This window comes from Podospora pseudoanserina, chromosome 4, assembly GCF_035222485.1.
Source record: "Podospora pseudoanserina strain CBS 124.78 chromosome 4, whole genome shotgun sequence".
In the NCBI taxonomy this organism is placed as follows: domain Eukaryota; kingdom Fungi; phylum Ascomycota; class Sordariomycetes; order Sordariales; family Podosporaceae; genus Podospora; species Podospora pseudoanserina.
Window position 1 is genome coordinate 1,157,836 of NC_085923.1, and position 26,802 is coordinate 1,184,637.

The following is a 26,802-nucleotide window of genomic DNA, read 5'->3' on the forward strand; positions in this document are numbered from 1 at the left end:
GTCCAGAATTGGAGATGAATGAAGGCTCACCATCATTCCTGGCGTCGGCAGCAGTCAGTTACTGAAAGCATATATAAGATCTGCCTGTCATCCCCCACCACAGCGCACTTTCTCACTTGGCTGTTCAGTGGTGCTTTTTGTCGCCCCATCTCCTATATCCGGCGATATCCGTGACTTATCGCCGTTTTCCTGTGCGTGCTTTTTGGCCAGGCGCCGACCCCACAATTCACGTTGCTGGACAAGGGTTCATCGGCGTGTGGGGGAGTCGGTCCCCTGTACCGGCGTCTCTCAACCCCGCTTGCCCCGCTCTCTTAGGGTAACATGCGGGAAGAGTTTTATCCTTTTGGTCAACAAACTCGCGAGCTTGAAGCGCAACCGGTCTCCCGTGTGTCCCGTCCATCCGCCCAAAGTCCACGGCCAACATTCTGCATTGCTGGCTGCTGCTGCTGCTGCTGCTGAAGATATCTTGCGTGCCTTATTGTATGTACAGGCCTGCCAGACACGGGATGATCAACGGGCGTGCCACTGCCAAATTAAAAAACATCAGGCTCTAGGCAGGATCCCTGCAGCTGGCAGAGCACAACGGTGCTATCGCTCCCATCCATCCCAGAATATACATATATCGTCGATCCGGCAGCTACTGTTCGGTGACAGGGCCGTTTTTCGCTTCCCTCACCGTTCTCGCCGCCGTCATCGCTCTCGCGGGCCCTCCCATCCACCACCTTTTAAACCGCAGTGCCTCTTCGTGCCTATCGCTCAGTGCCGCTCCATCTGTCCAGGACCGACCTTGTGCTACCTTGCCCTACATATCCATCCCGCTGAATACCGGGCGCTCCCAGTCTCGCCGATCTCCTCTTGTTCCCCTCTGCCGGGCGTCATTGCCGCGGCCCACTCGCGACAGCTCGAAACACCCAATCAAGCCCTCAGCGGCGGCTTCATCCTCGGCTTTCGTCGCCATTCTGATTTGAAGTGCAGCTCCGACAATCCGACAAGCTGCCACCGCGGGTCGGTCCGGGCGCGAACAAACCCCCCCTTCCTGACTAAACCTACCTCTTTGATACATCGCCCATTTTGCCCCTCTCGACCCCCCTCCCTTCCCCTCCCCTTCTTCTCGCCATGTCTTCCATCGTCTCCTCGGCCCTCCGTGCCTCTTTAACTCGTCCCTCCTGCTCGCGTACTGTCTTCACCCCGGTCTCCAACACCGTCCGCATCACTTCGAGAGCCACTCCCGTAACCCTCATCCAGCACTACAGACGCACAATGGCTTCCGCCGCTAAGATCAAGGTCAAGAACCCCGTCGTCGAGCTCGACGGCGACGAGATGACCCGTGTCATCTGGCAGGACATCAAGGACAAGTTCATCACCCCCTACCTCGACATCGACCTCAAGTACTACGATCTCGGCCTCGAGTACCGCGACCAGACCAACGACCAGGTCACCATCGATGCCGCCGAGGCCATCAAGAAGTACTCGGTTGGTGTCAAGTGTGCCACCATCACCCCCGATGAAGCCCGCGTGGAGGAGTTCAAGCTGAAGCAAAGTATGTGTTTTTCTTTTCGAGAGCCCCCTTGAGATGATGTGCTTTATATATCTGTCATGCCCTGGGGGGGCCGGTGGGAAACTCTACATCCCAATAGAGTTTGCCTCGGCCCGCGGGAACCATGCCAAACAACATGCCTCCAGAAAACAAGATTTCGGTTCGGCTGACGGTAACCCTTTTTTTTTTTGCTTCTGATAGTGTGGCTCTCCCCCAACGGTACCATCCGCAACGCCCTCGGCGGTACCGTCTTTCGTGAGCCCATTGTCATTCCCCGTGTCCCCCGTCTGGTTCCTGGATGGAAGAAACCCATCATCATTGGCCGCCACGCCTTTGGCGACCAGTACCGGGCCAAGGACTTCGTCGCCCCCGGCCCCGGCAAGCTCAGCATGGTCTACACCCCCGAGGGTGGTGAGCCCCAGGAGATCGAGGTGTACAAGTTCCAGGGTGGCGGCGGTGTCGCCCAGACCCAGTACAACACTGACGAATCCATCACCGGTTTCGCCCACGCCTCTTTCAAGCTCGCCATTGACAAGGGCCTCCCCCTATACATGAGCACCAAGAATACCATTCTCAAGAAGTACGATGGTCGCTTCAAGGACATCTTCCAGGAGCTCTACGACACCCATTACAAGGAGGCTTTCGAGGCCAGGGGTATCTGGTATGAACACCGTCTCATCGACGACATGGTCGCTCAGATGATCAAGAGCAGCGGTGGTTACATCATGGCTCTCAAGAGTGAGTTTTGGCAGCCATTGGGACCCTGAAAAGGCCGCCGACCGAACAAGGAAAACTGACATGATTTTCTAGACTACGATGGTGACGTCCAGTCCGACATTGTAGCTCAGGGCTTCGGCTCCCTCGGTCTCATGACCTCCGTTCTCATCACCCCCGATGGCAAGACCTTCGAGTCTGAGGCTGCCCACGGCACCGTCACCCGCCACTACCGTGAGCACCAAAAGGGCCGTGAGACCTCCACCAACCCCATCGCCTCCATCTTTGCCTGGACCCGCGGTCTCATCCAGCGTGGCAAGCTCGACGACACCCCCGAGGTCGTTGCCTTTGCCGAGGCTCTCGAGAAGGCCTGCATTGACACCGTCGACGTTGATGGCATCATGACCAAGGATCTTGCCCTTGCCTGCGGTAAGACTGGCCGTGAGGACTACGTCACCACCTCCGAGTACATGGTCGCCGTTGAGAGAAGACTCAAGCAGAGCCTGAAGGAGAAGCTCTAAGCAATTACGATAATCAAACAAACAGAAAAAGCCCGATGGTCAAAAAGTGGCGCAAACGTTACGAGGAAGGCTGTCCCAGGCCCGCCGCGGAGGAAGACGAGAGCAGGGTTGCATCCACGTTGTCACCAGTAAGCCGTAACTGGGCTGGCTGAACAACAACCGTAGAGGATTGAAAACATGAGATTTTCGCCTCGATAAACTGGGGAAAAAAAAGAGGAGGGTCATCATGACATGTCTTGAGTTTGATGCTACAGCACAAACAGGCACATGTTGTTTTCCTTGTTTGGGAGTTGGTAACCAGATTTATCACCAATTCGGGACGCCAACTTCAGATGTATATTGCCGAGTTGGGATCTACAGTACACTACAGGCTCCCTGTATATAAATGAGCACTTGAAGACAACAATCTGCACATATGTGATGTATTGCCTGTACTTTGACCCTGGTCCACGCATTGAAATTGAACACAGAGAAAGACACCCATCGTTTCTAAGCCTTTTATTAACTTTGCACATACGTTGCCACGATCTCTATTTTCCCCCAACTCCCGTAATGCACTGTCGCGTTTCCCAGTGAAAAGAATTCCAGGAGCAAAATAGCATAGTTTACATGATACGCCCTCCCACCCCATACGCCCCGACGACTGATTATCATCCTATCCCCCCCCGTCGCCCGATGAATCAAGCTAATTCTAATAGAGCCTGAGTTTCAAAAGTCCCAATGAGATACGTATGCTTGGTGATTTCCTGCTGATGATAGCGGTAAGATCACTGCAAAGAAACAGTGAAGAAAAGAGGTCAAGTTTTTCCCTGAGAACGAACTCCTTTAAGAAAAAAAGACAAGGTAAGAACAATCCGATGCCATCCTCAGTCATCAACCTCTTTCCTATACACCACCGACTCCCCATCGCCCGATCCACCACTCTTCCTTGACCTCTTCGTTGACTCGCTGGGCGTCGCCGCACCGGCATCTGTCCCACCGCCCTCGCTCTTACGCTTCTTCTTGGTCGGCCGGCTGGACCCCCCCTTAGGTCTATACCCCGGATCATCATCCGCCACTCTCTTCCTCTTGCCGGCGGCACCGCCAGTGCCCTTCCCACCACCGGAAGCAAGAGTAGGCGAAGCAAGAATGCTCGCCGCCTCGCCCATCTCCAAATCATCACCGCTAAGCTCATCTTCGACAGCAGCAAGCCTATCCGTCGTGGCCCTCCTGGCGGACGCGCCCTGACGCTTGGTGCGAGATGCTGCCGGGTCGCTCTTGCTCGCGGTACCGCCCCCAGAACCTTTCGCACCGCCAGAAGCAAGACTAGCCTGCAAGGCATCATAGCGTTTCAACGCCTCTTTCGGGCCCCAGATTTCACCACCACCGTGCTCGTATTCGTAAGCGGCGAGTTTCTCGGCCGCGGCCTTCCTCGCAGCTTGGGCCTGGCGCTTAGCGCGAGCGGCTGGGTCGTTCCGGACTTTACCACCGCGGGAGCCGGGGCCGCCTCTCGAACCTGGACCTCCGCCGCGGCCGCCTCGGGTAGAGGAGGCGGAGCTCGGGACGGCAATGACGGAGTCGTCGGCGCCGTTTCTGGAGTGGTCGTCCTTGTCCTTGGTGTTGTCCTTGTCGGCGCCAGCATGGTGCTCTGTGTCTTGGAGGAAGGTGTTGGGCGCGTTTTTACGCAGCCAGTTGTGCACGGATACGGGGTTTCGAAGGGCGTAGTCGCGGGAGGTCTTCTCGCGGGGAGCGGCCGTCTCATCGGGGTGGGCTAGGGGAGCGAGGGTAGGGAGCTGGTCGGTGTCGTCGAAGAGGCGGAGGTCGAGCTCGTAGAGATAGTTATCTACATCGTCTGCGGTGAGGAAGGAGGGGGGATGGGGGGCGCCCTGGAGGGGGTCGACAGGGGAATCTCGGCCTGCTTGGAGATCGGAGATGAGGTCTGGGAAGTGTTCTGCAGCGGCAGCGTAAGGGATGTGTGGGACCTCGCGGAGGAGCTTCTGGAAGGATTTTGCGGGTTTGGGGCATCGGTTTGGCGTTGATGGTCTGTCCATGTCGAGGCGGAGAGCGTCGTCATCGACCTGGGAGTCCACGCTAAGGTCAAATCGCTTCTCGGGCGGAATCTGAGCCGAGTTGTTGACATCTAGAAGGGTATCCAGCAGCCGACTTTTGAATGATGATATTAGCAGGTGTGTACCAAATGGAGATGGTCCTAAGTTGGCTGGACCAGCCATGTTGCTTACTCGTTTTGGATCGCGAGCCTCTTGGCCGTGGCCAGCGCCTTCTGCTCCATCATGTGAAGATCCTCGTTGGCCTTCATCTTGTCATCGAAAACGATGCGCATCTTGCGATACTTCTTCTTCCATGACCGATATGATGGCTTTTCGCTGGTGGTTCTGACATTGTGGCCATCGTCCTCGTCCTTGATTCTGCGCGCATCGGCCTCCATCGCTGCTTCTGGAGGCGTGTCCCTCCCGCAATGGTGGTGTTGCTAATTCGTGTAGAATGAAGTTCACGGAAGAAGACCGATTGAGAATATAGGTGCAAGGCAACCGGGTTGTACGCCTGGCGTGTGGATCCGCGAAAGTCAAAAAAGCAGCAAGGCAGGTGAGCTTGTTGTCGTTTTTGGTGATGTACTTTCTGGGCCTGGAGTTTGGACGTTTCGCAGTTGGAACTTGGATGGCGCGTTTTGCCCTTTGACAGCCAAACCCCTGAAGGTATAGTGACTTGAAATGGCGGGCGCAAGCCGTTAAATGGGGCGTGCGTTTGAAGTACTGGTACTTGCGAGGCGGCACAGCTCCAGCCCAATCAGATCTTAATCAATCCCTGGTAGCATTTTCGAAATCTCAAAACCTCGCTCTCAAGACACCACCCGTCCCTCACATATTCACTTCTTCGCTCAGCCGCCTCGAGACCGAAACCTAGAGAGCCCCTGGCAGTAGTATATGCTTCGCAACTTCATTCTAAAAATGACCGAGAACGCAGCGAAACGCCTCAAGACGGACAGTGGAGTGGTTGCCATTGGCACTCACAACGGTCACTTCCACGCTGATGAGGCCCTCGCAGTTTACATGCTGCGCAAGCACATCCCAACCTACGCCAACGCCAAGCTGGTCCGCACCCGTGATCCCAAGCTTCTCGACGAGTGTGACATCGTCGTCGACGTCGGCGGCGAGTATGAGCCCGCCCGCCACCGCTACGACCACCATCAGCGCAGTTTTTCCACCACCTTCCCCGAGCGGGCCACCAAGCTGAGCAGTGCTGGTTTGGTCTACATGCACTTTGGCAAGCAGATCATCGCCCGCCGTCTCAGTCAGCCCGAGGAGAGCGAGCAAGTTGGGCTCGTGTGGAATAAGATCTATCAGAGCTTTGTTGAGGCCCTTGATGCCCACGACAACGGCATCAGCGCCTATGATGCTGCTGGTCTTGCTGCCGCTGGTTTGGAAAAGAAGTTTTCGGACGGTGGTTTCACTCTCGGCGCCATGGTTGGCAGACTGAACCCCAACTGGAACGACCCAATCCCCGAAGACCCCGTCGCCGCCCAAGCAGCTGAGGACCAGCGCTTCGAGCTTGCCAGCCAGCGCATTGGCGAGGAGTTTGACCGCGGCCTGGACTACTTCACCTCGGCCTGGTTGCCTGCTAGAGAGGTCGTTGCAGAGGCTTTCGCGGTGCGAAACGAGTTCGACGCTGGTGGCCGCATCATGGTCCTCAAGAAGCAGTCTGCCCCCTGGAAAGATCATCTTTACACCCTCGAGGAGCAGAACCCCGAGGCCGGCAAGGTTCTTTACGTTTTGTACCCCGAGAAGCCCACCCCCGACGCCAAGTGGAGGATCCAGTGTGTACCCGAGACCAAGGACTCATTCCAGAGCCGGAAGCCATTGCCTGAGGCCTGGAGGGGCTTCCGCGATGAGGAGCTTGACGGCATCTCGGGTGTGCCAGGCTCTGTCTTTGTGCATGCCGCTGGCTTCATCGGCGGCAACAAGACCTTTGACGGTGCTCTTGCCATGGTCCAGAAAGCTCTTCTATGAAGCCCAATCTGCCAGGAGTTTGAGACGTTGATTAGCCCATTGCTGCCCAAGCGGGGCTCCTGTGATTGAAAAAGGATGGGCGCATTGGGGTTGTAGGCTGCCAGAGAGATGCATTGTGTCACTACATACGGCCATCAAAATGGCAAGCCGCCGAGGTCAAGACAGGTAGTTGATAGTAGCTTGGCTGCATTGTCTTTGTCACCCTCATCGACCACCCCCAGTTAGTTCACGGCATTGATCAAGTCCGTGGATAACCAAAGGAGCTCGCACTTCTGCAGAGAGCTCAGATTACTTCTTCCTATCAATCTCGAAGGAAGCGTTAAAGTAATACATACTTTAAATAAAAAAAGAAGTCAAAAAAGCAAAGACGCTCAAATTTGAGGCTATTACCTTGAGTGCTCATATTCAAATTTCACATCCCAATGCTTCTCCAGTCTCGAAACTCACACTAAACCCGCATTCTGTCCAGTATATGGCTGAATCAGCTTTCCATTCTGAGTGTCAATATTGACGAGAAAACGTGTGGCGGGCGGGCTTGGGGGTGCGAAACAAACAATGAACCCCCCGCAGCGAAACACCACCCAGTATGTCAAGTTCCAATTTTCAATAAATTCAGAGAAGATAATACCAATGCCCTTCCTCGCTCTTCTCTCCCCATCCCTTCCTACATTGTTCGTCATGATCGTTCATACATCAAACAGCAACCAACATCCGCAACAGGGAACCCGGCCCTTTCCCCCAACCCAAAGAAATACAGAACGCCCGCAGACACCAACAAAAGAGTTAAAAAGAAAATAGCAAGCCCTCATATCTCGTAATTTGAGTTGCCTCGAGTGCAACAGCGTCTCTCTCTCTCTCTCGCTCTCTCTCTCTCTCTCTCTCTCTCTCTCTCTCTCTCTCTCTCTCTCTCTCTCTCTCTCTCTCTCTCTCTCTCTCTCTCTCTCTCTCTCTCTCTCTCTCTCTCTCTCTCTCTCTCGCTCTCTCTCGCTCTCTCTCTCTCTCTATCTCTCTCTCTCTTTCTCTCTCTCTCTTTCTCTCTCTCTTTTCATCTTTCTGCATTCGGTTTCCTCCCCTGTTGTCCATACCCCTTCTCTGGCCATCCTTGGCAGTAATCACGTACAAATTGTGTGTTTATCGTCTAGTCGGAAGCCCGTCCTGAGCGGTGGGTGTAACAGTCGGCTCGGCACCAGCCTGACCGTTCTCTGCACCGGCACCAGAGACCGGGACACCCTTCTCGAGCTCCTCGGCACTGGTCTCCCGGTTAAGAAAGCTGCTCTCTTTGACGGGGCTGCCGGCCTGCATGCTGACATTGTGATGCTGATGGTGATGGTGGGGATGGAGGATGCTCCCAATGCCGTTGGGTCCGCTGACGGGGCTCGACAGATGGGGGATGTTCTCGGGAACGGGGTGCTGGCTGCCAACGGAGCCCGTGTCGACGCTGTCACCCTTTCCGGCCTTGCTCATCGCGTAGTCGCCGCTGTCAAAGTACTTGCGCTCCTTGAGATGCTTGGCGAAGTGGTCCGACTTGCTGGGGAGCTTGCCGTAGAGCCGGAAGAGGCGCTGCTCCTCAGGGGAGAGGGACTGGGTGGCGGAAGAAAGAGTGTCAGTTGGATTCTGAATTCATCCCTATCCAGGGACAGGAAAGGCCATGGGAGACTGAACACACCTTGACATCGATCTTCTTCGCCTGGTGGGGATTCATGATTGCGGCCTGGCTTTCTTTGGCGAATAGACGGTTTGGTGGTGGCTGCTCAACAAAACTGAATCGCTAAAACGAATCAAAGGTTCCTCGCTCGATATGTGAGTGTGTCGGGATGTGATGGTCGCGATGGTGGAAAAGAGAGTAGACGCTTTCCCCTAGATAAATTTGCTGAAATGGCGGGTCAAGGTTTTGATTCTTGTCTGGTATTCTTGCGTCAAGAGAGGGGCACGATCGAGCTTCTGGACAGGACGGGAGGTGGGATGTCACTTCGTTCCGCTTGGGTAGAAGCGGCCCGGGCGGGGAGATTGGCGCGCCAGGCTGCTTAACCACTGGTCACCTGCTAACAATTGAAACTGCAGTGCTGTAGGTACTTATGCTCACAACTGGGTGGCTGGTTGCTGGGAACCTCAAAGAAAACGGGGCATTTAGTAAAAAGAGGAAGTAAAGTAAAAAGCTATTTGTTTTGGAGGTGGAATGATAAAAATTAATCAACTCTGAACAGGAACATTGCCTTGGAAACGTTCTGATTATAATGGCCCTCTTATGATGTTTTCCAACTCACAGGTTCATTGACCCAAACCCAAACCCGGGGCATCCGCCACCCACCTTGATATACCTCGCTTTAGGTAATCCTACACTGGACCTGCCTACCTGATACCATCTGATCACTTCCAATAACCTGTCGGGCTTCACAATTGTTTTGCAACACCGCCGACTTTATGCAACACTGTTGAGGAAACTGGGCATTCCTTGCACCTCTCTGTCGTCTGTTATGGAGATACTTCCAACCTCAGAATCAACCACGGGACGTCAGCCAGTGGGAAAAGCACGAGTCACATGCTGCCCTCCGCTCCCTGAGCCATCCAACCCAATGAACAGGCTACCGTCTAATAAAGACTTGCGTCAAAACATCCCGATTAACTTGATCCATTATCACGCAAAACATGTAATCCCAAAATGCAACAAAATCTAATCTCTATGTTTGTCATGCAGTGTGATCTCTGTAAATAAATTCTACCATGTTTCCCTGGCTCTAGTTCTTGGCAACATATCTGGTCTGGATACAAGGCTCGCCAGGGAGCGCCAGTGCGATGAGCCTTGTCATTCTATGCATTGTCGATTCTGTCAATCAGGCTATAGTGATCAAACAGACGGTGAACTTGACGTACTTCAGGTGTACAAAGCCATCCATGCCCTTGGGCGAGTAGCTAGAGCCGTGGACGAGAGCAAACTTATTCCTTGTAGTAACACGCTACACGCTTAGCCACGAATTCCCAGGAAAGACTAATAACCAGAGAAACTACATTGCATTCACCCATTCATGGAAAGATAATCCAACCAGCCACTCTACTCGGCTGGGAAAGCTGTCACAGCCTCGCCAGCCTCGAACCCATAGGCCCCAAGTCTTGAGGCTTGGAGGCCGGGGTCAACTCAACAACAACCCCTTGTTTTCCTTCCCCTTCAGCCTTGAAGTAGATCTCTTGACAGTCCTCTTCCCCGACTCCATTCGCAAACTGCACCACCAGAAAATCAAGGGCTGTGCCAGGCTTCCCAACAGCCACCATGGGCGCGTGCCAAGTCCCCGCACCGTATGTCACAGCTTGCTTGCCTGTGGCAACGAAGGCACGCAGTCCGCTGAGATCGGGAAGTCCCCTGCCAGGGAGGGAGCGGGGATAAGAGGCTCCTGCTTGGTCTGTAGTCGTGAGATTCGCTGGAACTGGCAAATCTGCGTCTGCATCAGCGGGTGGGAGGGTAGGCGCCACGATAACAAGATAGTGCTGATTTTCAGGTGCCGAGAGAGGGATAAAAGTCTGGGTTGTGAAAGGATGGCGCTCCAACACACGCACAGGGAATGCGGTAGCTGGTGGTGGTGGCTGTGACGGTGACGCGGACGAGGTTGGGATACTGATCCGTGAAGCACAGATGAAGATGTTCATTACCGAGAACCCTGGGACGGCACTGGGAGCCTGGGGGTAGAGGTTGATTTGGCGAGAGACATGTTGATATTTAATGGCTGAGCCTTGGTTGGCGGAGATTCCATCAAAGGGGAGTGATGGTACTGATGTGGCAGAGAATGGGTGCAAGTCTGGTCGAGGGTTGTTGATCACATCCCCGAACGGAGCGAAAGCTTCCCGGGTGAGGGGTACCGCTTCGAACACCAGTTTTGGAACAGTAAGCGTGATGTTCTTGGTTGGAGAAGGCATATTGAAAGAGTGAGGCGCCAGTTACCCAATTTCGGTGATGAATCGGAGGCGGCAACGGTATGTTGACGACGGTCTCGGTGTTACGGTCGGTTTATTGTGGCTCCCTGGAAGTAACAGAAGATGGTGGGGTCTGCGGCCCCCTCCGAGAGGCATATGGCGACAGAATCGAAGCATTTTCTTCGTGCACCAATACCATCACACTAGCATAATCATCTCAACCAAGAAAACCACTTTCCAAGCAGCTCGGTAATTAAATTCCTTATCATTTACCATGATGCGTTGCCAATGTCACGTCTCTGATTGAAGCGGCAATGCGTGCCACACTCTACCAAAATAACAACTCGAGCCCGGGTTCCAAAAGACAAACATCGGCTGTCACTCTCTCCGCACAATACATTTGCGGTTCACGTTATGGGGTAAAGAGACATGGGCTCTAGGTAGGCGGGTTAACAATCTCTACCTGTTTTAGACGTGCTAACAATGTTGCTTAAGACTCATGCCGTTGTTTGTTCAGAGTAGCCAGCTCCTAAGGACCCCATACATCCATGGCAATCATTGAGCAAGTGTCCTCACATACTCGACAGACATGGGCATCTATACAGCTGATTCAACCAGTTCTGTAGTCTCAAAGCACATCCGAACACCCGGGAGGGGTTTCCTATTTTTAGCCCTCGCCAATGATTATACACGGAACGGCAATCTCACGATTTTGCGGCTACCAATCCCTCCCGGTCCTCAACATCGAGCCTCGGGGTTGGGTGGACAAGGATTCCTGCGAGGACGTCCACCAGAGGCATCATCCATCGTGCTAGCCTCACCACGGAGAGCTTTTCCGTTTGGACAATCCACACCAGAAACCCAAAGCAAGAACTGGCCGACAGCGGTACCTGCCTCCTATATCTTGAGTTGGACACCACAAGTGATCTCCAGGCCCTTGCGGCCGGTAACAGACGAGCTCGGTTAGATTGTCCATATCATCATCACTCATAATGAATATTACATGACAGGAGACAAAACAAGGTCTTCTGCCAGGCGCCGCTCCGCCATGTTGCCGGACTTCACACCCAACACTCCCTAGGATATCCGGGTATGTTAAGCCCCACGCAGCGGACATATAATTGTCAGCTGGGATAGGACGGCTGCTCGCAAATAAGAGGCTATCTGCTAAGCGGGCATGTATTGCAGTCACTAGGGCTGTCTTCTAACAGGCTGAATGCAAGTCAATATGATGATCCTGCGATGCAATATGGTTCTATCTCTCACTGTTCCAAACACCCAAGTATCTGGTCCCTTAGACACAGCGGCCCTTTCCAGTATCCCTGTCGGAATGTCACCGAATTAGTTAAACGATAGGATTCGATGGCAACGAAGTTTAAGTGGTCCCAAAGTCCCGGATCAGGGCAAACGTTGATATAAGTTAACACAGCCCGAGTCCCCTTGCGTCCGCCAGGATTGTCAGCTCTCACGGCTACCGTAATCCAGCTCTGTTGTTCAAATTAAGATGGGGCAAAGCAGTTTGAAGTGTCTCTGGGCACTGTTCATGTTTCTGGCTATCGGCTTCGGTTCCGCGTGTACGAGCTACGGTGTTGACTATTCCAACGGAGGCGCATATTACATTGACGGCTCATCGAACCAATATTTCAGTTTCGTCACTTTATTTCAAGGTAGGCGGCTGCTTGGGATGAGCATGACGACCTGTAAAAGCAGACGTGCTGATGTTGCCCGGCAGGATGTGATCAAGAGTCGATCAGCCCGGTCCTCATCGGGCCAGACAACAACCAATACGCGTGTTCAGCCATCAGGACCGAGCAAGCCGGTGTACAAGTCACATCGACCTGGTAAGAAAGAACGCTGTCCAGAAAAAGAATTGCGAGTTGACTCTGTGCTAGTGGCATTCCTTTCTCGGCCATGAAGTCAGGGAACTGGAAGATTATTCTATCCGGAACCCAAGTTTCTTCACAACGCACCTTCTCGGTAACAGTCGGCACGCCTGAAACTACCTGGGTCACGGTAAGAAGGATGTGTCCAACCACATGAAGGCCATCACTTAACAAGACATCTGCAGGCGACACCAACCGTTGTTGTCGGCATTACTACTACAGCAAGAGCCTCGACTGTTTTGACTACCATTGTGCAGACTCAGACTTTGATCATCGTACCTCAAACCGTTACTGCAGCATGTGGTGGACCTACCCTGACAGTCACAAGCTATCCACAAGCACTGACGGCCACAGTCAGATCGACGGTCACCCGGACAGCAACTGATGGGCAGATAACAAGTTACTGGACTACCATAGTCACAACAACAGCAAAGTGCAATTATCCTACCAGTACGCTATATTCCTGATCTGGCAGTTGTAAGAATGCTGAAGCGGCCATCGTGGTGTGGCGAGAGGGACAAGAGAAGGCTCCAGCGAAGACACTCTGGTTCTAATGTCACTGTGTTAGGAAAACGAGATGTAGCTGCGACTCCCGCCGCACAGGTCGCCGCAATCACATCGACATACACACAAACCACATATACAGTCACCAGGACAACTACGACAACTGTTGCTGGAAGGGTGACTACCGAAACTGGTAAGTTCATCGGCTGTCCTAAAACGGCTTCTTTCCTTCGTAATGAATGTATGCTAACCCGAAGTAAAACAGTCCTTCGAACTACGACAGCCACAGTGTAAGCACCCTTCCGTAGCAACGGCACTCTCCTCGCTCTTCTCTTCTGGCAGCTAACACTGGTCTTCTCTCCAGCACCCCTCCGCCATCAACGGCATGCATAGGAAACGCACCTGGTTCCACTGTGACTGTTATCAGGACACAGAGCGCCGTAACCGAAACGAACGTTGTCTATTTAACGAGCCATCTGTCTGGCACTGTCTGGGTTGGGTATGTGGCTGCGTTACTCCATTTTACTGATAGGTGCTAACAGTATTCTCTTTAGCCAAACGCAATACACTACAATTTCCAACCCTGTCAGCGCTACAGCTTGTTGGAGAGCTGGTGGGTGGTATGGAAAATAGTAGCCTACGACATCCACATGAGCACTTTAGATTCTCGGAGAGAGATCTGCAATTGCCTGACAATTGTTTGCGGGCATGTTGAAGGATTGTGAATAACATTATCCTGGCACTTTCTGATACGCCGCAAAGGTTGGAGCATTCGATATACCTGATCATCGTACAACACTGGCCATCAGATTTTTGACGATAAATGTGCCCAAGTACTCATGCACAACACTCTTCCAGTTCTATTGTGGGGAGAAGCGTTTAGTGTTAAGGGTATAAGTAAAGACTCTTAAACCAGGCCCGTGAATAACCATGTCTGTGATCGTGAAGTTGACTTCAAACATCGTCATCTTCATCGCCTTCAAGCCATATCTCATGCCCATTACCCTCGTGTACGAAGAGACTTGCCACAATCCCACCTATCGCAATTGCGCTGAGGCACCAGAATACAGCACCAACAACGCCCCGTGCCAGACCCTGCCCATACAAAAACCCTCCTAAGAAGGGGCCCACTGTCCTTGAAAGACTCGAGACGCTCTGCCCAATGCCATGCACTGTCCCCAGTACGCTTGGATGCGGCGTACAATTATTTACCAGAATCGTCTGAGCAGGCAGTGCAAATGTCCGGCCAATGACATGGAAACAAAGCACGCCCGCGATGGCAAGCCACACAACAAAACCATCCTTGGGTGCCGGCGGCGGAGAGAAAGAGGGGACCAAGCTCAGATAAGGTGCGATGAAGTAAGTAAAGGGGAAAAAGAGCAGAAATAACCGCCAGCTCCGGACGGTGCCGAGCCGGGCCGAAAGCCAGGGATAGATGCCAAGCTGGAGAGCAATACCAAGAACACCCAGGGTAGCCATGGCCATGCCGACTTCACGAGGATGTAGACCGAGACCTCCAGTGAATATAAACAGAAGATGCCGTTGGAAGGCGTCGGGTGATTCTGGGCCTTTGGCTGGATCGTAGACTGGGGTTGAGAGAAATACGAACCAGAGTGAGTTGAACGTGCCCACGTGAAGGGACAGAAGACAGCTAGCTGTGAACGTGGAGACTACGTTTGGCGTGAAGATGCGGCGGAAAGGGAGTCGTTGTGTGTAGCGTCGTCTGGCATATTTTGGCTTGCAAGGGGCTACATCTGAAATGGAGGACTGCTGGGAGTCTGTGCCATGGGTAAGAGGGTGGGTTTCGATATCGATGGCGGTAGGGTCTTCACTGGAAAGGCGTGCGTACCCCCCCTTGGATCTCTTGCGAGATACCCACAGTTTTATGCTCTGTCCAATTTCCAAGCCTCTATCACGTTGGTCGGCACAAAGGTCAAGTGTCTGTGGAGAATTAGTATTGGTGAAAGGATAATACGATGAGCTGGGTCACAGCACTCACTTCTTCGAGAAATAGCCACACAAGAAGCATAGCACAGAAGAGAAAGATTGCCGAGAGGATGTTCGGAGCAGCATACGGGAACTCATGGAAGAACCATACGTCTCCGAATAGGGATGGGTAGCTACTTGCTGGATCGGAAAGGATACCACCAAGTACTGCAGCCAGAATGTGTTAGCGAGCACCCAGAAAGTCCTGCTTGATACGTACTCGGTCCAATGATAGTCCCAATGTTGAAGGTCATTGGAAGTAGAAGAAATGCTCGCGACTGATATCTATTATACCGGTTAGAGCTCGCCCACCGTGCCACTTGACTGTAAGCATACTTTTTCTCCTGTACCGTTTCACTGATCCTGCAAGATAAAATGGATATTAGCGAGATGCTTGGGTTGTTAGCAGAGGCATTATCCTACATGGTTCTCAACACTCCCACGTTCCCATTGGTGATCCCGCCGAGAGACCTGAAAAAGAGGGCTTGCCAAAAGGTGGTCGAAAAGCCAAATCCAAGGCACGAGATCACTAGACATAAATATGATGAGCCAAACTGCAACAAGGTGATGGGTTCTCGGGTCAGTCTTACTTGTCCCAGCAAGGCCAATGAGCAAGACGGTTTTGCGACCAAACCGGCGGGAATCAGCAACTCGACCCCACATCATTGATGTCACGAACTGAGCGGCAGTGAAGCTAGCGCTACATGATGCCACCGGACAAAGTCAGTCTCGTGCCACTTGCTGCCTAGTGGTGGTGGTTTACACATGAGGACTGGAATAGCACGAACTGCAGGATGCCTGCCTGGCTTGAAATGACAGAATCTGGCAGGCCTGTGTCAAACCATTTCAGTTGGTAAAACATATATGACTACAGCTTTATTAGCCAGGATCCAACGATCGCTGTGATGCCGTAGAAGCCCTACCTGTAATGATGTCTGCACAAGTGGTTCACTCAACCTGGCAAGGGTGATAACGGTGAGTTGGTCTTTGCGCGGAAGGTCTGTCCAGGCGACCGTCTTTGCACCAGAAGGAGTCTGAGAGATGATGGCGTTGAGTCCCGAAGGTGTCACACCGGGCATGATTCCAGCGATTGATACAGTGCTGTTGGTGCCGTGACTTGAAGCAGAAGACTCGGCTTGTAACTCCGAGTCGGAGAGCAACCTGCAGTTTATGGATCCGTCATCTTGATTGTCGCCAGTAGGGTAGCTTGCTGGGGCCGTGGCCGTGGTCTCAACAGCCCCTCCATGACCGGAATTGCTACTCATGAGAGCTCTCTCGTGGTGTTGTCACTTCCTGGCCTACACCCTGCCCCTTTGTCTTTTGAGCCCCAGCAACAGCGTCACTGCCCAGCTGTGTTGAACTTCCTGACCAGTTTTATAGTAAAGAGAGGTAATGGTGGACTGTAATCATCAGCGGGTGGGAGAACAAGGAAAACCATGCATTTTCTGGTGCTCTATCAGTCGTGGAATACAAAGCCAAGGCATTAATGCCACCTTCTCGTCAATCAAAACCCAATCCTCTCATCGCATAACCCCAACCTACTCTCGGCACCGCTGGCGGCATCAACAGAATGCATTGGACAGAGCAAGGCTGGTGGCAAGGGCGTGACACACGCAATCATCTCGCCTGCCAACGTCAACCAGGACCCACTATCGGTCCCGCAGCGGACAAAAGACTAGTCCGTGCGGCTCATCAACGGTCAGTTACCTAGCTTCCGATGACCGATCGATATTCTGGTATCTAGTCTTCCATCAATGGATGCATGATCGCTTGCTCTGTTTTCTTTGGATACTTTTTACCCAGACCGCTAAAGGGTGGGAGAACCGACATGTCGCTAAAGGAGGAGCGGGCGGAAGGTAGGTGAGCGATAGACGGCGCCCAGTGTTGATCACAGAGCTTGAGCTGATGAACCTTAGAGCTCTCCATCTGCTGGCCGTAATGGCTCCATGCTTGCTTGCTCCTTCTGGCAGACAATAATACTCCGCAAGATACTCCGGCGCCACTGAGATGAGAGCACTGCCTCGACCCTCCAACCAATGCAATATCTTCCTTCCCTGTCCTGCAACTGCAGAGAATCTGGAGCAAGATACGGTCCAATGCCTAGTAGCCCCGTTTGGTGGTTTCAGGTATGTTCGCCGTGCCACCCAAATTGCCACAGCTGGGTTATCTGGCCGAATATTTGATACGTGGATCACGCGACATGTCCCGTGGACGAACAATCTGCCGTGCCGAGCTCGGTGGTTTAGGCCGTGCCCGCCCGTCTCTGATGAGCAACTGACCATCGCACGGCCGGACTTCCGGAGGCGGGCTCCTCGAGACACCATCACCGATCACTACCGGCAGATCTCCCGTCTACGGTCTTGGCATGGAGTTAAATGGGTGTCCTTCCAGGTTGTGATGGTTCCGCCTCACCGCAGCATTTGTTCACCCAGGTGAACACCTCCCGGGATTGCCTTGCATTTGTGGGAAACAGGGAAACCCAGATATTGAGAAAGACGATCGATCTCCGAGTCTAGTCCGAGGGGTCCTTGCGGCTTTTTTTCTCACCGACCTGTCCCATCCTTTTTCTCTTCAAAGCATCAGCTGCATGCTCAGGCTTTAGCGATGTGATGTTGGGTGGAACTGATGCTGGCTGTTGTATGGTCATTTTGGTTTCGTCTAGCACCTACCTTACAACCATGTTGCAGGCTTCTTCTCCTGCTTTTGGTTCACTGTGTGTCAACGGTGTAAAGGTACATGTTGGTTTCTGTGCTGCTGAGGAGTGGCAGTCTGATGGCAAGGAACCGGGGCAAATCAAAGGCGGTGCGGACGGGCTGGAGTTTGCAGCGATGGGGAGAAACGGGGTTAATCTTCAGCAGGGTCTGCCCATCGCGACAACTTCACCTGGTTCTTCCCTGCTGCCAAAACGCGAGGAGCGAGCCCGGTTCGCAGCCTCCCCCTGGTTAAAGGCGGGTCTTTCTCGAACCCTGTGGAATGGGACTAGTCACGGGCTTTTTTATCTGTTGTTGTCACTGTCGAACCAGTATGGTGAGCATCTTCTATGTTTGAATCAAAAAGAGAGAGATAGAGGCTCCGTAGTAGTTCATGTCTGAGAACAGCTCTCGTCAATCCCAGTTTATCATCCATTGTGTCCTTGGATTCCTTGGGTTGATATCTCGAGGTTCCTCCATTGGACCCAAAGTCCTAACAGGACGCTCTATAGACCTATGGATCTGTGGGGGCTGTTTAAGCGCATCTGAAGCCAGAAACGGTGTGAGAGCACCACGCTAGCTATTCTAGTCGGGTGCGGCACCTGCCGGACACTCCGTTTATTCAGGCAGGCCCGGCATCTATGAACTAGCGGGTTTGCTCCGGGAGAGGGCGGCATCATTGGTGATCTTGTGAAAAAATCTGAGTGGAGTTTTGTCAGTCCAGGTTGTGCTTAATTATCTCTTTCACGAGACCATACCATCAAATACTATTCCTTTGCTCGCAATCCCAGGTTGAATGAGAAGACGAGTATCTAAGCTAGATACCCTTAGCATACCGGAGCCGTGACACATTCCCCAGGTACTGTGCAGACAGCATCAAACGGTTTACGCCGCTTCAGGAGCGATTTGTCAAAACCGGTGTAAAAACTTGTTCGGCGACATGGAATTACTGCACTGGACTTCCATTTCTAGTACCACCTCGTTCTTGGTAGGGCGGCACCATTGCTGTCGGACAGTCGACTCAACATATCAATCATCTGTTTAGTGTTTGTGATATTCTTTTTCTCCACAGTCGTATCGTCCAGCAGCTGTGTCCCTTCTGGCCGTTGCATTGTGAGAAAAGCTCCTGCATTGCCCTCCTCAAACAAAACTCCAAAGATTTCTGTGAGAGCCCCGAACCTTGGCTCCTGTGGAGCTTTTGAGAAACGCCATTTGTTTACCTTTCCTGCACTTGTATGGGGAAAACTACCAATCAGACTGTCGTGATTTACTATCTCCATCACAGTGTGTCCCCATCGGAACCAGACTGATCGCTTCAGGGTTTTCTTCCAATGCGCTGCCCAAATTCTCTTTTGAACTCAGGTCCTTCGGAACAGGGAGTGTCCTTGCCCATTGAACCTGGCTTTGCCGGATCTTTTGCCCGGTGACGGACAGAAGGGGCAGAGTCTCTTCGTCACCTGCTCCAGGGTGCAACTTGAAACGCTGCGTTCTTCTGGTATGTGTAGTTTATGATGTATGCACATTTTGCTGTGGAAACAGGTCGTCCCCTTGCTGAAAAACCACAATAGTCTTTTCTTAACAACACCTGATGTATGAAATGACGTATCTACTTTGACATGAACAGCTTTAATGTCTATAAACACTCCTTTATACTGATATAGAATGAAGTTTGGGGCCTTTTCTCTTACCCTGTTAGTAAAAAAAAAAAAAAAAAAAAAAAAAAAAAAAAAAGAAAAAAAACAACCAAAAACGCCATGTTGTAAAGTTTGTTGAAGAAAGAAAAGAATTACTGAGGGTATAGAGATTAAGGTAGCAGTGCTTTTTGTGTCCCGAAATTTATCCGTCCAATATCCATTCCATGTTATGCAGAACAAAGCGAAAAACCTGAGCGTGTGCCAATGCTGCATGTCTATGTTGGTTCCGGTGTTTGTGTCCGCCTGCAAGACTCCTATTCTTGAGAAAACAAACCCAAAAACTCCAAGCAAAGTGCTGAGACGGCCCTGTTTTCCCCTTCTGGGGGCGATCGCTGTCGCCCAATATTTCACCCGCTGCTGGCGTGACAGGGTGGCCCACATATCAACCGGCAGTATGTGGCCATGTCAGATATCGCTGCCAGATTATGCATCGTCTGGGTGTTTTCACCCAATCCCGGGAGCGTTGACGTGCTTGGGGCCGATTAAGGAACGAAGGTTTGTCCACTACTGCAGGTGGCGGCAAGTGATGAGTGGCGTAGGGTGGGTGATGAAAGGTCTTCTTGGGTGATCCGGTCACCGTGAGAGCCATTCATAGACCAGCAGCCTGTGGCAGTCCATGTGGCTGCGGCTGGTAGTAAGAAGGATACATCGTCGCGGACCACGGTTGAGGTGTGATGTATCCTGCAGCTGGCTGCGATACATTGGGATTAGGATAGCCATGGTCTGCTGCTGATGACACCTTGCTGTTAGCGTTTGGCCATGACTCTGGAATTTGATCGGCCCCACGGCTCGTCGTTGTACCTGGATCAATATCTCGTTGTTCAAACTCCAGTTTCGTAGCGGCAGCATCCATGCAGGGCATAGAAGTGGGCGTGATCACATTCCCTTCCATCATGGTCGGCATGCTGGTCGGGATATAGGCCGGGATGAAGGCTTCGTCGGGGTGGTTCGGGGAAGAGCAAGGGCTGGAAACGACCGAGGGAACCGAGACGGAGGACACTGGAACCGAAGATACTGACACCCCAGAGGGCCATTGTTCCTCTGTCGTGGGCACAAATGTGAAGGTCTGCGGCGCCGAGTTGTAGTCGTTGGATGGTTGGCCAAATGGCGGAGGCCGGCTAGGAATGCCGGCGTGACCGGCGGGTAGCAGATCAGGTGCCTCAAAGCCTGGGGCTGGTGTGGTTAGAATGGAAGCTCGAAATGGACAGGCAAGAGCTGATGGCTGGGATATACCGGGTGGTGAAAACATATTATGATTGAAGCGTTTGAGTTCTTCGCGCAAACTGAACACCTCTCTCTCCAGCGCATGGTTCCTCATCTGGAGCTGGTTGATGGTCTCGTCCCGGCTATGTCGGTTCTTGTACTCTTCCAACTCCTTCTCCAGCCGCTCGATGTGCTCTTTTGTGCGTTGCCTGATTGCGCGCTGGGCTTCCCGGTCATTGGCCCGTTTCCGGGCAAGTTGCGTGGGCGTGAGTGTCGACACGCTGCGAGTACCTGATGACGGCAGAGGTTAGAGATGTGTGAAAACAGTGGAGATGGGCAATCCATACCCTTCCGCTTGGATGGCTTTGGTGGTTCTGTAGATGTCTCTCGGGTCATGTCGAAGATGATGTGTTTTGCGTGTATGAGACGACGTCAGTCCTCGGAGACTTTGTCGACGGCGACGTTATATGTAGATGGAGATAGAAGTCTTTTCATCTACCATGGAAAGTGTGAGGGTTTTTGATGTCGAGGACAGCAAGAGCCATGTGAACCAGCAATAATCGACACCATGGTGGGGTGGGGAGTTGGCAGGCACGAGGATTAAGTAAATATACGGAGTAGCCATGGACCATCCCCAAGGTCACTATCACTGGCAAGACCAGGGAACAGGGGTGGAAGAAGAATCGGTATCTCGATGCTTGGCTCAGCACCAGTCCATTGCCGTCGACAGACTTGGTGGAGATGGCGGCGGGTGGGGTCCACACAGGCTCACTCCATATCCCGCATCCACCTCCAGCATGCACTGGTGTGGTTCGGTCACAGAGACCGGCCTGGTCCACAACCAGCAAAAGTCCAGATGTGGTGCGGTAGGGTGCGCGTGGTGGCCGTGTGGCCTGCCATGGGTTTGAGATGGAACAGCTGCGAAGCCTGTAGCAGGAACCATGAACGATGAAGATTAGGGGGACCTGGAAGACAGACACACAGACAGACAAGAGACACCAGGAGAAGAGTTAGAGCGGCGAGCGGGACTGTGCTGGAAGGTCACTCTCTGGACAGCACGCGGTCGGAGGCGCGGCGTGGCGCCCACCCCCGCCCGCCGAAGCAGCGGCAGGGACGGAGTCGAGAAGGGGCTTGCTTCTGGAAGATGGATCTGAGGTTACACGGTCCCAAATTTAAACTTTTGCGCTACAGGAGGCGCGACGCGGCCTCACGTTTGGCACTGGGAGGACGCCACTGCCAGTCTGGCAGGGAAGAGCTTGGATGATGCGGGCACGGGCGTTCCCGGGGAAGAACCAGAGCATTCGGCGACCATCCTCCGCCACAGCTGCCAGAGTGACAGACTGCCAGACCCGAGCTCGCCGAACCTTATCCCTCATCTGGGGCAGCGGGTTCCGTTCGCTCATGGGTCAGTATTCCGGCAGAGCTCCGAGACGGAGGCCTTTGCCGCAACACACTCCGGCAGACCTACGAGTGTAGCTTTTAGCCCATGAGCATGAGGATGGAGAAGAGCGATGACGCTAACATGAAACTTTCTTATGGGTGATGGAAGTGTGTGGGTGGTTTTTTGCGGATGGAGGACAGTTCCGGGAGCATCGAAGGGATAGCCCAAGCAGCTCAGCCTGTCAGGGTCCTCGCTAAACAGCACAAACTCCACACCTATTCTACAGATGCCTCGGGAGGCTTAATCTGATGAACCTCTGCCCAGCAAGATCAGGTCAACAGAGAAGCATCACCGACGACAGCGACGAAGAGGGGCCATGGAACACCTACATGGAGTACCAGACTTATTCGTGTCTTGTGTCGGGATTGCCGCTCAAAACTCAACAAGGCGGGGATGAAAGCTAAACTCTCCTTGTTGGCCATAGCATCAGGAGGAGTCTGACGTTTTGTTAGCTGCTGGTAGTATCATACCCAAGAAAGTAACCACGCAATGGCCCGTCCATGTCTGAGAGTAAAGCCCCGACTTGGGCCCTGGGCACCAATGGACCTCTAAAAACATATGATGCCCGTAGCTCGTCAAGAGTTCAGAAAGCAAGACTCGAGAAAGCAAAATCAGAGAGCTCCTCTCCATCCCCATACAACGACTGACGTCACTACTATAGCGCCCGAACCATCGCAGCACATTGCCGCAAGCCAACGTCTGCCAGATGGGCCGATATAAATCTAGATCAACTTGTGATCTAGCCCATGGTTAACCCAAGTACCGGATTTCAAGAGGCCGAACCAAAGTTGAGATTGGTGCCGAGATGGGCGAGGTAGTGCGGCTATCTCATTGGATTCAGAACTCAAGACATGGAAAACAGCTGGCTTCCTATGAACCTCCTTCTTCCTCCAACCAAGTACCAATGTATTCGAATGGGTGATCTATGAGACTTCGATTTTCATATCCTCCCCGGCAGCCTCCACTAGATCGTCCATGCCGCCAACCTGTGTTGGTCCGCTTGCGCCTTCGGGCGGCATGGCCCAGGCTGGCAGCGGGCTCACATAACTCCAGGACCCATCGGCATCCTCGTACCGGAGACTGTGCAGCCACAGACAGAGCTCCTGGCTGCCTGGATCGGTATACAACGGGGTTTTGCAAACATCGCAAAGCTGGCCCGACATCCTTTCCGCCTTCTTCTTGTGATACACATCCACCATCTCGTCATAGTACGCCACAGCGTCCGCAACCTGTTCCTTTCCCATCCGTGCCAGGCGGGAAAGAACATCCTCATCGGTATTCAGGGTTGCTTCGGCATCATTGCGCCCCAGGTCGAAGCCCCAAACCTTCTGGTTGGCATAGATTGGATCGTTCTGTACAGGATGACCTAGAAACTGTAGGTGAACCCGAATTTGATGTGTTCTGCCTGTGACGGGCAAGCAGCGGACAATCGAATATCCCTCGGTTTCTCTAGTGAACTGGTCTCCGGGACCGCCTGTCTCTGCCTCATCCGGCGACGGGCTGTTGCTGGGACTAGGTTTGATGATGGGCGACGGATAGTAAGCAAGGCGCTTGAAGACAGTCTTCGCAGACTTGCCATTAGCTCGGACCCGGTTCAAGCCCAGTTTTGGAGAAATTTGAAGGATCGGCTGGTCGCAGACAACCTCGCCATCAGGAAATCGACCGACCACACGGGCAAGATATTCTTTCCGAACACTGCGTCTGAAGATCTGGGCACTAAGACTTTCGGCAGCTTTGGCCGTCTTGGCAATAAACATGATGCCGCTGGTCAGCCTGTCGAGCCTGTTGCATGGTCGGGGCGCAAAGGTCGGCCCCCTCTCGGCCTTCATAATCTCCACCACCGAGTTGTAATGGTATCGACCGGCAGGGTGTACTGGCACGCCCGAGGGCTTGTTGATCACGATCATGTCGTCGTCTTCGTGGATGACCTGCACGGGATCTTGTGTAACGGGAGGCTCGTGTCGATGTGTGGTATGCGAAACCAGGTCGCCGTTCACCATCACATAATCCGGGCTCACGATTTTGCCGTTGACCGCGACTTGACCAGACTCCATCGCCGCACGGTAATACTCGACCGATCGCTCGCGAAACTCGCTTTCAAACACTTCAATGATTTTTCTTCCTCGCCATCGCTCCTTGCACCAGGTGTTATATGTGTAGAAATAAGGGGCCACCCGTCGAAGACCATCTTTGAAGAAGTATGGATGTGGAGGGCCCAGCGAGGCTGAAGGCTCGGGTTGCGAGATCAAGCTTGGCTCGGTATAACTGATGGCGCCAGTAGATTCTACGACTTTGTTGTTCTCAGCGACGACAGCAGTCAGCGGTTGTGACGGTGCACCAGGCAGGAGGATGGAGGCGGTCATCGTGCGGGCGAGGGTTGCAAGTGTAGACGTTCTTCTTAACAGGGCATCGCCGGCCAACATCAGCGCTCCATCAAGCAGAAACTCTCGGAGGTCTGAGGGTCGATAGCCAAGTGTTGGTGAGTTGTGGTGGGGTTCGTGGGAGACTTGGAGATTCACGCTTGATTGGATGAGAGGTTCACCTGTTCAGATGCTGAACATGACGGAAAAAAACAGGCGGTCGGAAGTGGCAGTATTTGACAGGTTCCAACCTGCAGGGTTACCCCACAGTCTTGGCTGCAGCGAACCTCGGCTCTTTCCGCAGCTATATTCGAGCCGTCAGCAACAATGAAATTCCTCTTTCCTCACTTCTTGCCTCGTGCTTGTCTTTCGAAGCGAGGGTGTTTATCCCCTTTCCTGCCGCTGCAATGTCAGACATCAGCCGTCTCAAAAGCAGAACGAGGGCCGACTATCGGTACATTCTGGAATATCGCACACGATGGTAAGAACATTCGATGTCAACCTACTTCTAAGACGCGTTTTGGGATTAATAATGATCAGGAGCGATAACGATATGTACGATCACATGAACAACTCCATTTACAACTTCCTTTACGACTCGGTTATCAATACTTACCTGATGGAAAACTGTGGCCTCCATCCCCCCTCATCTCCGCAATATGGCATGGTTGTACATTCACACAACGACTACTTTGCTTCAATTTCGTTTCCTGCCTGCGCTGAGTTGGCCCTGCGAGTAAACCGCATAGGAAATTCCAGTGTGGCATATGAAATAGCTCTGTTTGAAAAGGGGCACGATGCGGTTCGATCTGTGGGCGAGTTTGTTCAAGTCTTTGTCGACCGCGAGACAGGGAGGCCAAATGCAAAGGGGATGAACCCAGAGCTACGCCGGGGATTGGAGAATCTGCTAGTGAATCGAGAAGCAAGTAAACTTTGAAAGGGGGGCGAGTATGTATACAAGATAATACGTTTGGCTTCACAAGTTGACTAGAATATATATACTTGTGACAACCATCTGGATCGAAACTTGTCGTGAATCTAACATAGTAGAAATAAATGTCACGGATCGTGCACGAAGTGCCGGTGCACAGGGTGCGGGGCGCCCGTAGCCAATCATTATCTGACCAATAGGAGGTGGAGCGACGGGATCGCTGGTGGAGCGACAGGAGCGCGGTGATCCAAAGGAAGGAAAGGTGATCAAGATCACTCTTGGCGAAAGTGATCTAGGTAATCCAGAGGTCTATATATATGGAGGAACTAGATAGGTAGCAGATAGTTCCGCAGTAATATAAGTTACATTTGTTAGTATTAAAACTATTGTGATTAAGACAAGTTATTGTTGTGCACTGTTTAGCTGCACCGACCTAAGATTGTCCAGAAGCGCCTTCGACTAATATCACATTCAGAGGTTTTGGATAGGGGTTCGCCACAATAAGATACTATATATGTAGCTTTATATCAAAAGGCTGAAAAGAAATCATAGGTAGTTTTCATTTCTCGATAGTATCTACAGATCTTCTTTTGATCCGAGTTTATAGAAATCTAAAAAATGATATAAGATATTTCTAATTTTTTAATCATAAATAAAGTTTTAAGTGAAATTTAATACCTTTTTTTTTTTTTTTTTTTTTTTAATATATATAGAATTTTGTATGATAACTTTTTCTATAATATTACTCTGATAATGTCATTATTTAATAACAAATAACATAAAAATATAACTAGTGATTATAATAATAAATAGTTTTGGTTTTTTTCTTTTAAAAAAAGCTAGAGCTTCGTATAAAAAAATAGTAGCTTTACCTACTATTAAAATAGTAAGCGTTACATATATATTAATATTAAAATATAGACAAAGAATTTTTAGCTTTGAAGGATAAGTTAATATAGCTAGAGGCTATAGTAATATAAAAGTTAAAATTATAATCAATAGTAATAATAATAGTAAGTGAGTAGTAATAGAAAAGGAAAATATAGTAGAATATTATAATAAAAAAGGAAATAAAAAAATGAGGTCATAGTTATATGAATAGATGTAAATAAAATATAGATAAAAGTATAAAGTAATAATATATTAATATCAGTTCTTCTTTTATATATGACGGAAAGAGATTATTAAATATATTTATGATGTTTGCTAAGGTGTAAAAAAGTAACAGAATAGTAAAGAAGTTTTAAAATTAAAAGATAATATCTGATTCATTATTAGCTAAAAAAAAGTCTAGAATATTAAATATTTTTATGCACTTCATTGCTATAATAAGGATAAAGGAATTGGAAAAAGATTTAAATATTACGTTTGTAGATTAATAATATTATTTATATATTTGTTATAAAATACTATACAAATTATATTGGAGTT

At 51.5% G+C, this 26,802-nt stretch overlaps 10 protein-coding genes across 10 annotated transcripts; 4 read left to right on the forward strand and 6 right to left on the reverse strand.

The window, feature by feature from the left end:
• Positions 1 to 100: 100 nt before the first annotated feature.
• Positions 101 to 3,244, forward strand: IDP2 (NADP-dependent isocitrate dehydrogenase). Its single transcript, XM_062946583.1, has 3 exons — positions 101 to 1,540; positions 1,739 to 2,275; positions 2,348 to 3,244. The coding sequence occupies exons 1-3, from the start codon at positions 1,117 to 1,119 to the stop codon at positions 2,770 to 2,772; spliced, it is 1,386 nt and encodes a 461-aa protein (XP_062800225.1). The 5' UTR covers positions 101 to 1,116; the 3' UTR covers positions 2,773 to 3,244.
• Positions 3,245 to 3,409: 165 nt separating this feature from the next.
• Positions 3,410 to 5,626, reverse strand: QC764_403050 (uncharacterized protein). The gene is made up of 2 exons (XM_062946584.1): positions 4,992 to 5,626; positions 3,410 to 4,914 (listed from the first exon to the last, which is right to left on the reverse strand). The coding sequence occupies exons 1-2, from the start codon at positions 5,195 to 5,197 to the stop codon at positions 3,639 to 3,641; spliced, it is 1,482 nt and encodes a 493-aa protein (XP_062800226.1). The 5' UTR covers positions 5,198 to 5,626; the 3' UTR covers positions 3,410 to 3,638.
• Positions 5,627 to 5,717: 91 nt separating this feature from the next.
• On the forward strand, positions 5,718 to 6,776 carry QC764_403060 (uncharacterized protein; the record flags this gene model as incomplete). Its single annotated transcript, XM_062946585.1, has 1 exon — positions 5,718 to 6,776. The coding sequence occupies one exon, from the start codon at positions 5,718 to 5,720 to the stop codon at positions 6,774 to 6,776; it is 1,059 nt and encodes a 352-aa protein (XP_062800227.1).
• A 1,131-nt stretch (positions 6,777 to 7,907) lies between these two features.
• QC764_403070 (uncharacterized protein) lies at positions 7,908 to 8,964 on the reverse strand (the record flags this gene model as incomplete). The annotated part of the gene is made up of 2 exons (XM_062946586.1): positions 8,443 to 8,964; positions 7,908 to 8,357 (listed from the first exon to the last, which is right to left on the reverse strand). The coding sequence occupies exons 1-2, from the start codon at positions 8,476 to 8,478 to the stop codon at positions 7,908 to 7,910; spliced, it is 486 nt and encodes a 161-aa protein (XP_062800228.1). The 5' UTR covers positions 8,479 to 8,964.
• Positions 8,965 to 9,511: 547 nt separating this feature from the next.
• QC764_403080 (uncharacterized protein) lies at positions 9,512 to 10,682 on the reverse strand (the record flags this gene model as incomplete). Its single annotated transcript, XM_062946587.1, has 3 exons — positions 9,512 to 9,575; positions 9,648 to 9,716; positions 9,850 to 10,682. 3 exons carry the CDS (start codon positions 10,680 to 10,682, stop codon positions 9,512 to 9,514), a joined length of 966 nt encoding a protein of 321 aa, XP_062800229.1.
• Positions 9,744 to 13,968, forward strand: QC764_403085 (uncharacterized protein). Its single transcript, XM_062946588.1, has 9 exons — positions 9,744 to 11,119; positions 11,175 to 11,897; positions 11,962 to 12,346; positions 12,412 to 12,520; positions 12,572 to 12,692; positions 12,748 to 13,012; positions 13,131 to 13,259; positions 13,332 to 13,565; positions 13,621 to 13,968. Exons 3-8 carry the CDS (start codon positions 12,184 to 12,186, stop codon positions 13,358 to 13,360), a joined length of 816 nt encoding a protein of 271 aa, XP_062800230.1. The 5' UTR covers positions 9,744 to 11,119; positions 11,175 to 11,897; positions 11,962 to 12,183; the 3' UTR covers positions 13,361 to 13,565; positions 13,621 to 13,968.
• Positions 13,957 to 16,970, reverse strand: QC764_403090 (uncharacterized protein). Its single transcript, XM_062946589.1, has 8 exons — positions 15,976 to 16,970; positions 15,826 to 15,920; positions 15,643 to 15,752; positions 15,476 to 15,581; positions 15,389 to 15,409; positions 15,273 to 15,337; positions 15,087 to 15,220; positions 13,957 to 15,007 (listed from the first exon to the last, which is right to left on the reverse strand). The coding sequence occupies exons 1-8, from the start codon at positions 16,315 to 16,317 to the stop codon at positions 14,021 to 14,023; spliced, it is 1,860 nt and encodes a 619-aa protein (XP_062800231.1). The 5' UTR covers positions 16,318 to 16,970; the 3' UTR covers positions 13,957 to 14,020.
• Positions 16,971 to 19,233: 2,263 nt separating this feature from the next.
• QC764_403100 (uncharacterized protein) lies at positions 19,234 to 21,035 on the reverse strand (the record flags this gene model as incomplete). The annotated part of the gene is made up of 2 exons (XM_062946590.1): positions 19,234 to 20,930; positions 20,987 to 21,035. 2 exons carry the CDS (start codon positions 21,033 to 21,035, stop codon positions 20,026 to 20,028), a joined length of 954 nt encoding a protein of 317 aa, XP_062800232.1. The 3' UTR covers positions 19,234 to 20,025.
• A 1,704-nt stretch (positions 21,036 to 22,739) lies between these two features.
• QC764_403115 (uncharacterized protein) lies at positions 22,740 to 25,470 on the forward strand. Its single transcript, XM_062946592.1, has 2 exons — positions 22,740 to 24,921; positions 24,981 to 25,470. The coding sequence occupies exons 1-2, from the start codon at positions 24,848 to 24,850 to the stop codon at positions 25,375 to 25,377; spliced, it is 471 nt and encodes a 156-aa protein (XP_062800233.1). The 5' UTR covers positions 22,740 to 24,847; the 3' UTR covers positions 25,378 to 25,470.
• RIB2 (DRAP deaminase) lies at positions 23,004 to 24,443 on the reverse strand (the record flags this gene model as incomplete). The annotated part of the gene is made up of 1 exon (XM_062946591.1): positions 23,004 to 24,443. One exon carries the CDS (start codon positions 24,441 to 24,443, stop codon positions 23,004 to 23,006), a length of 1,440 nt encoding a protein of 479 aa, XP_062800234.1.
• Positions 25,471 to 26,802: the final 1,332 nt, after the last annotated feature.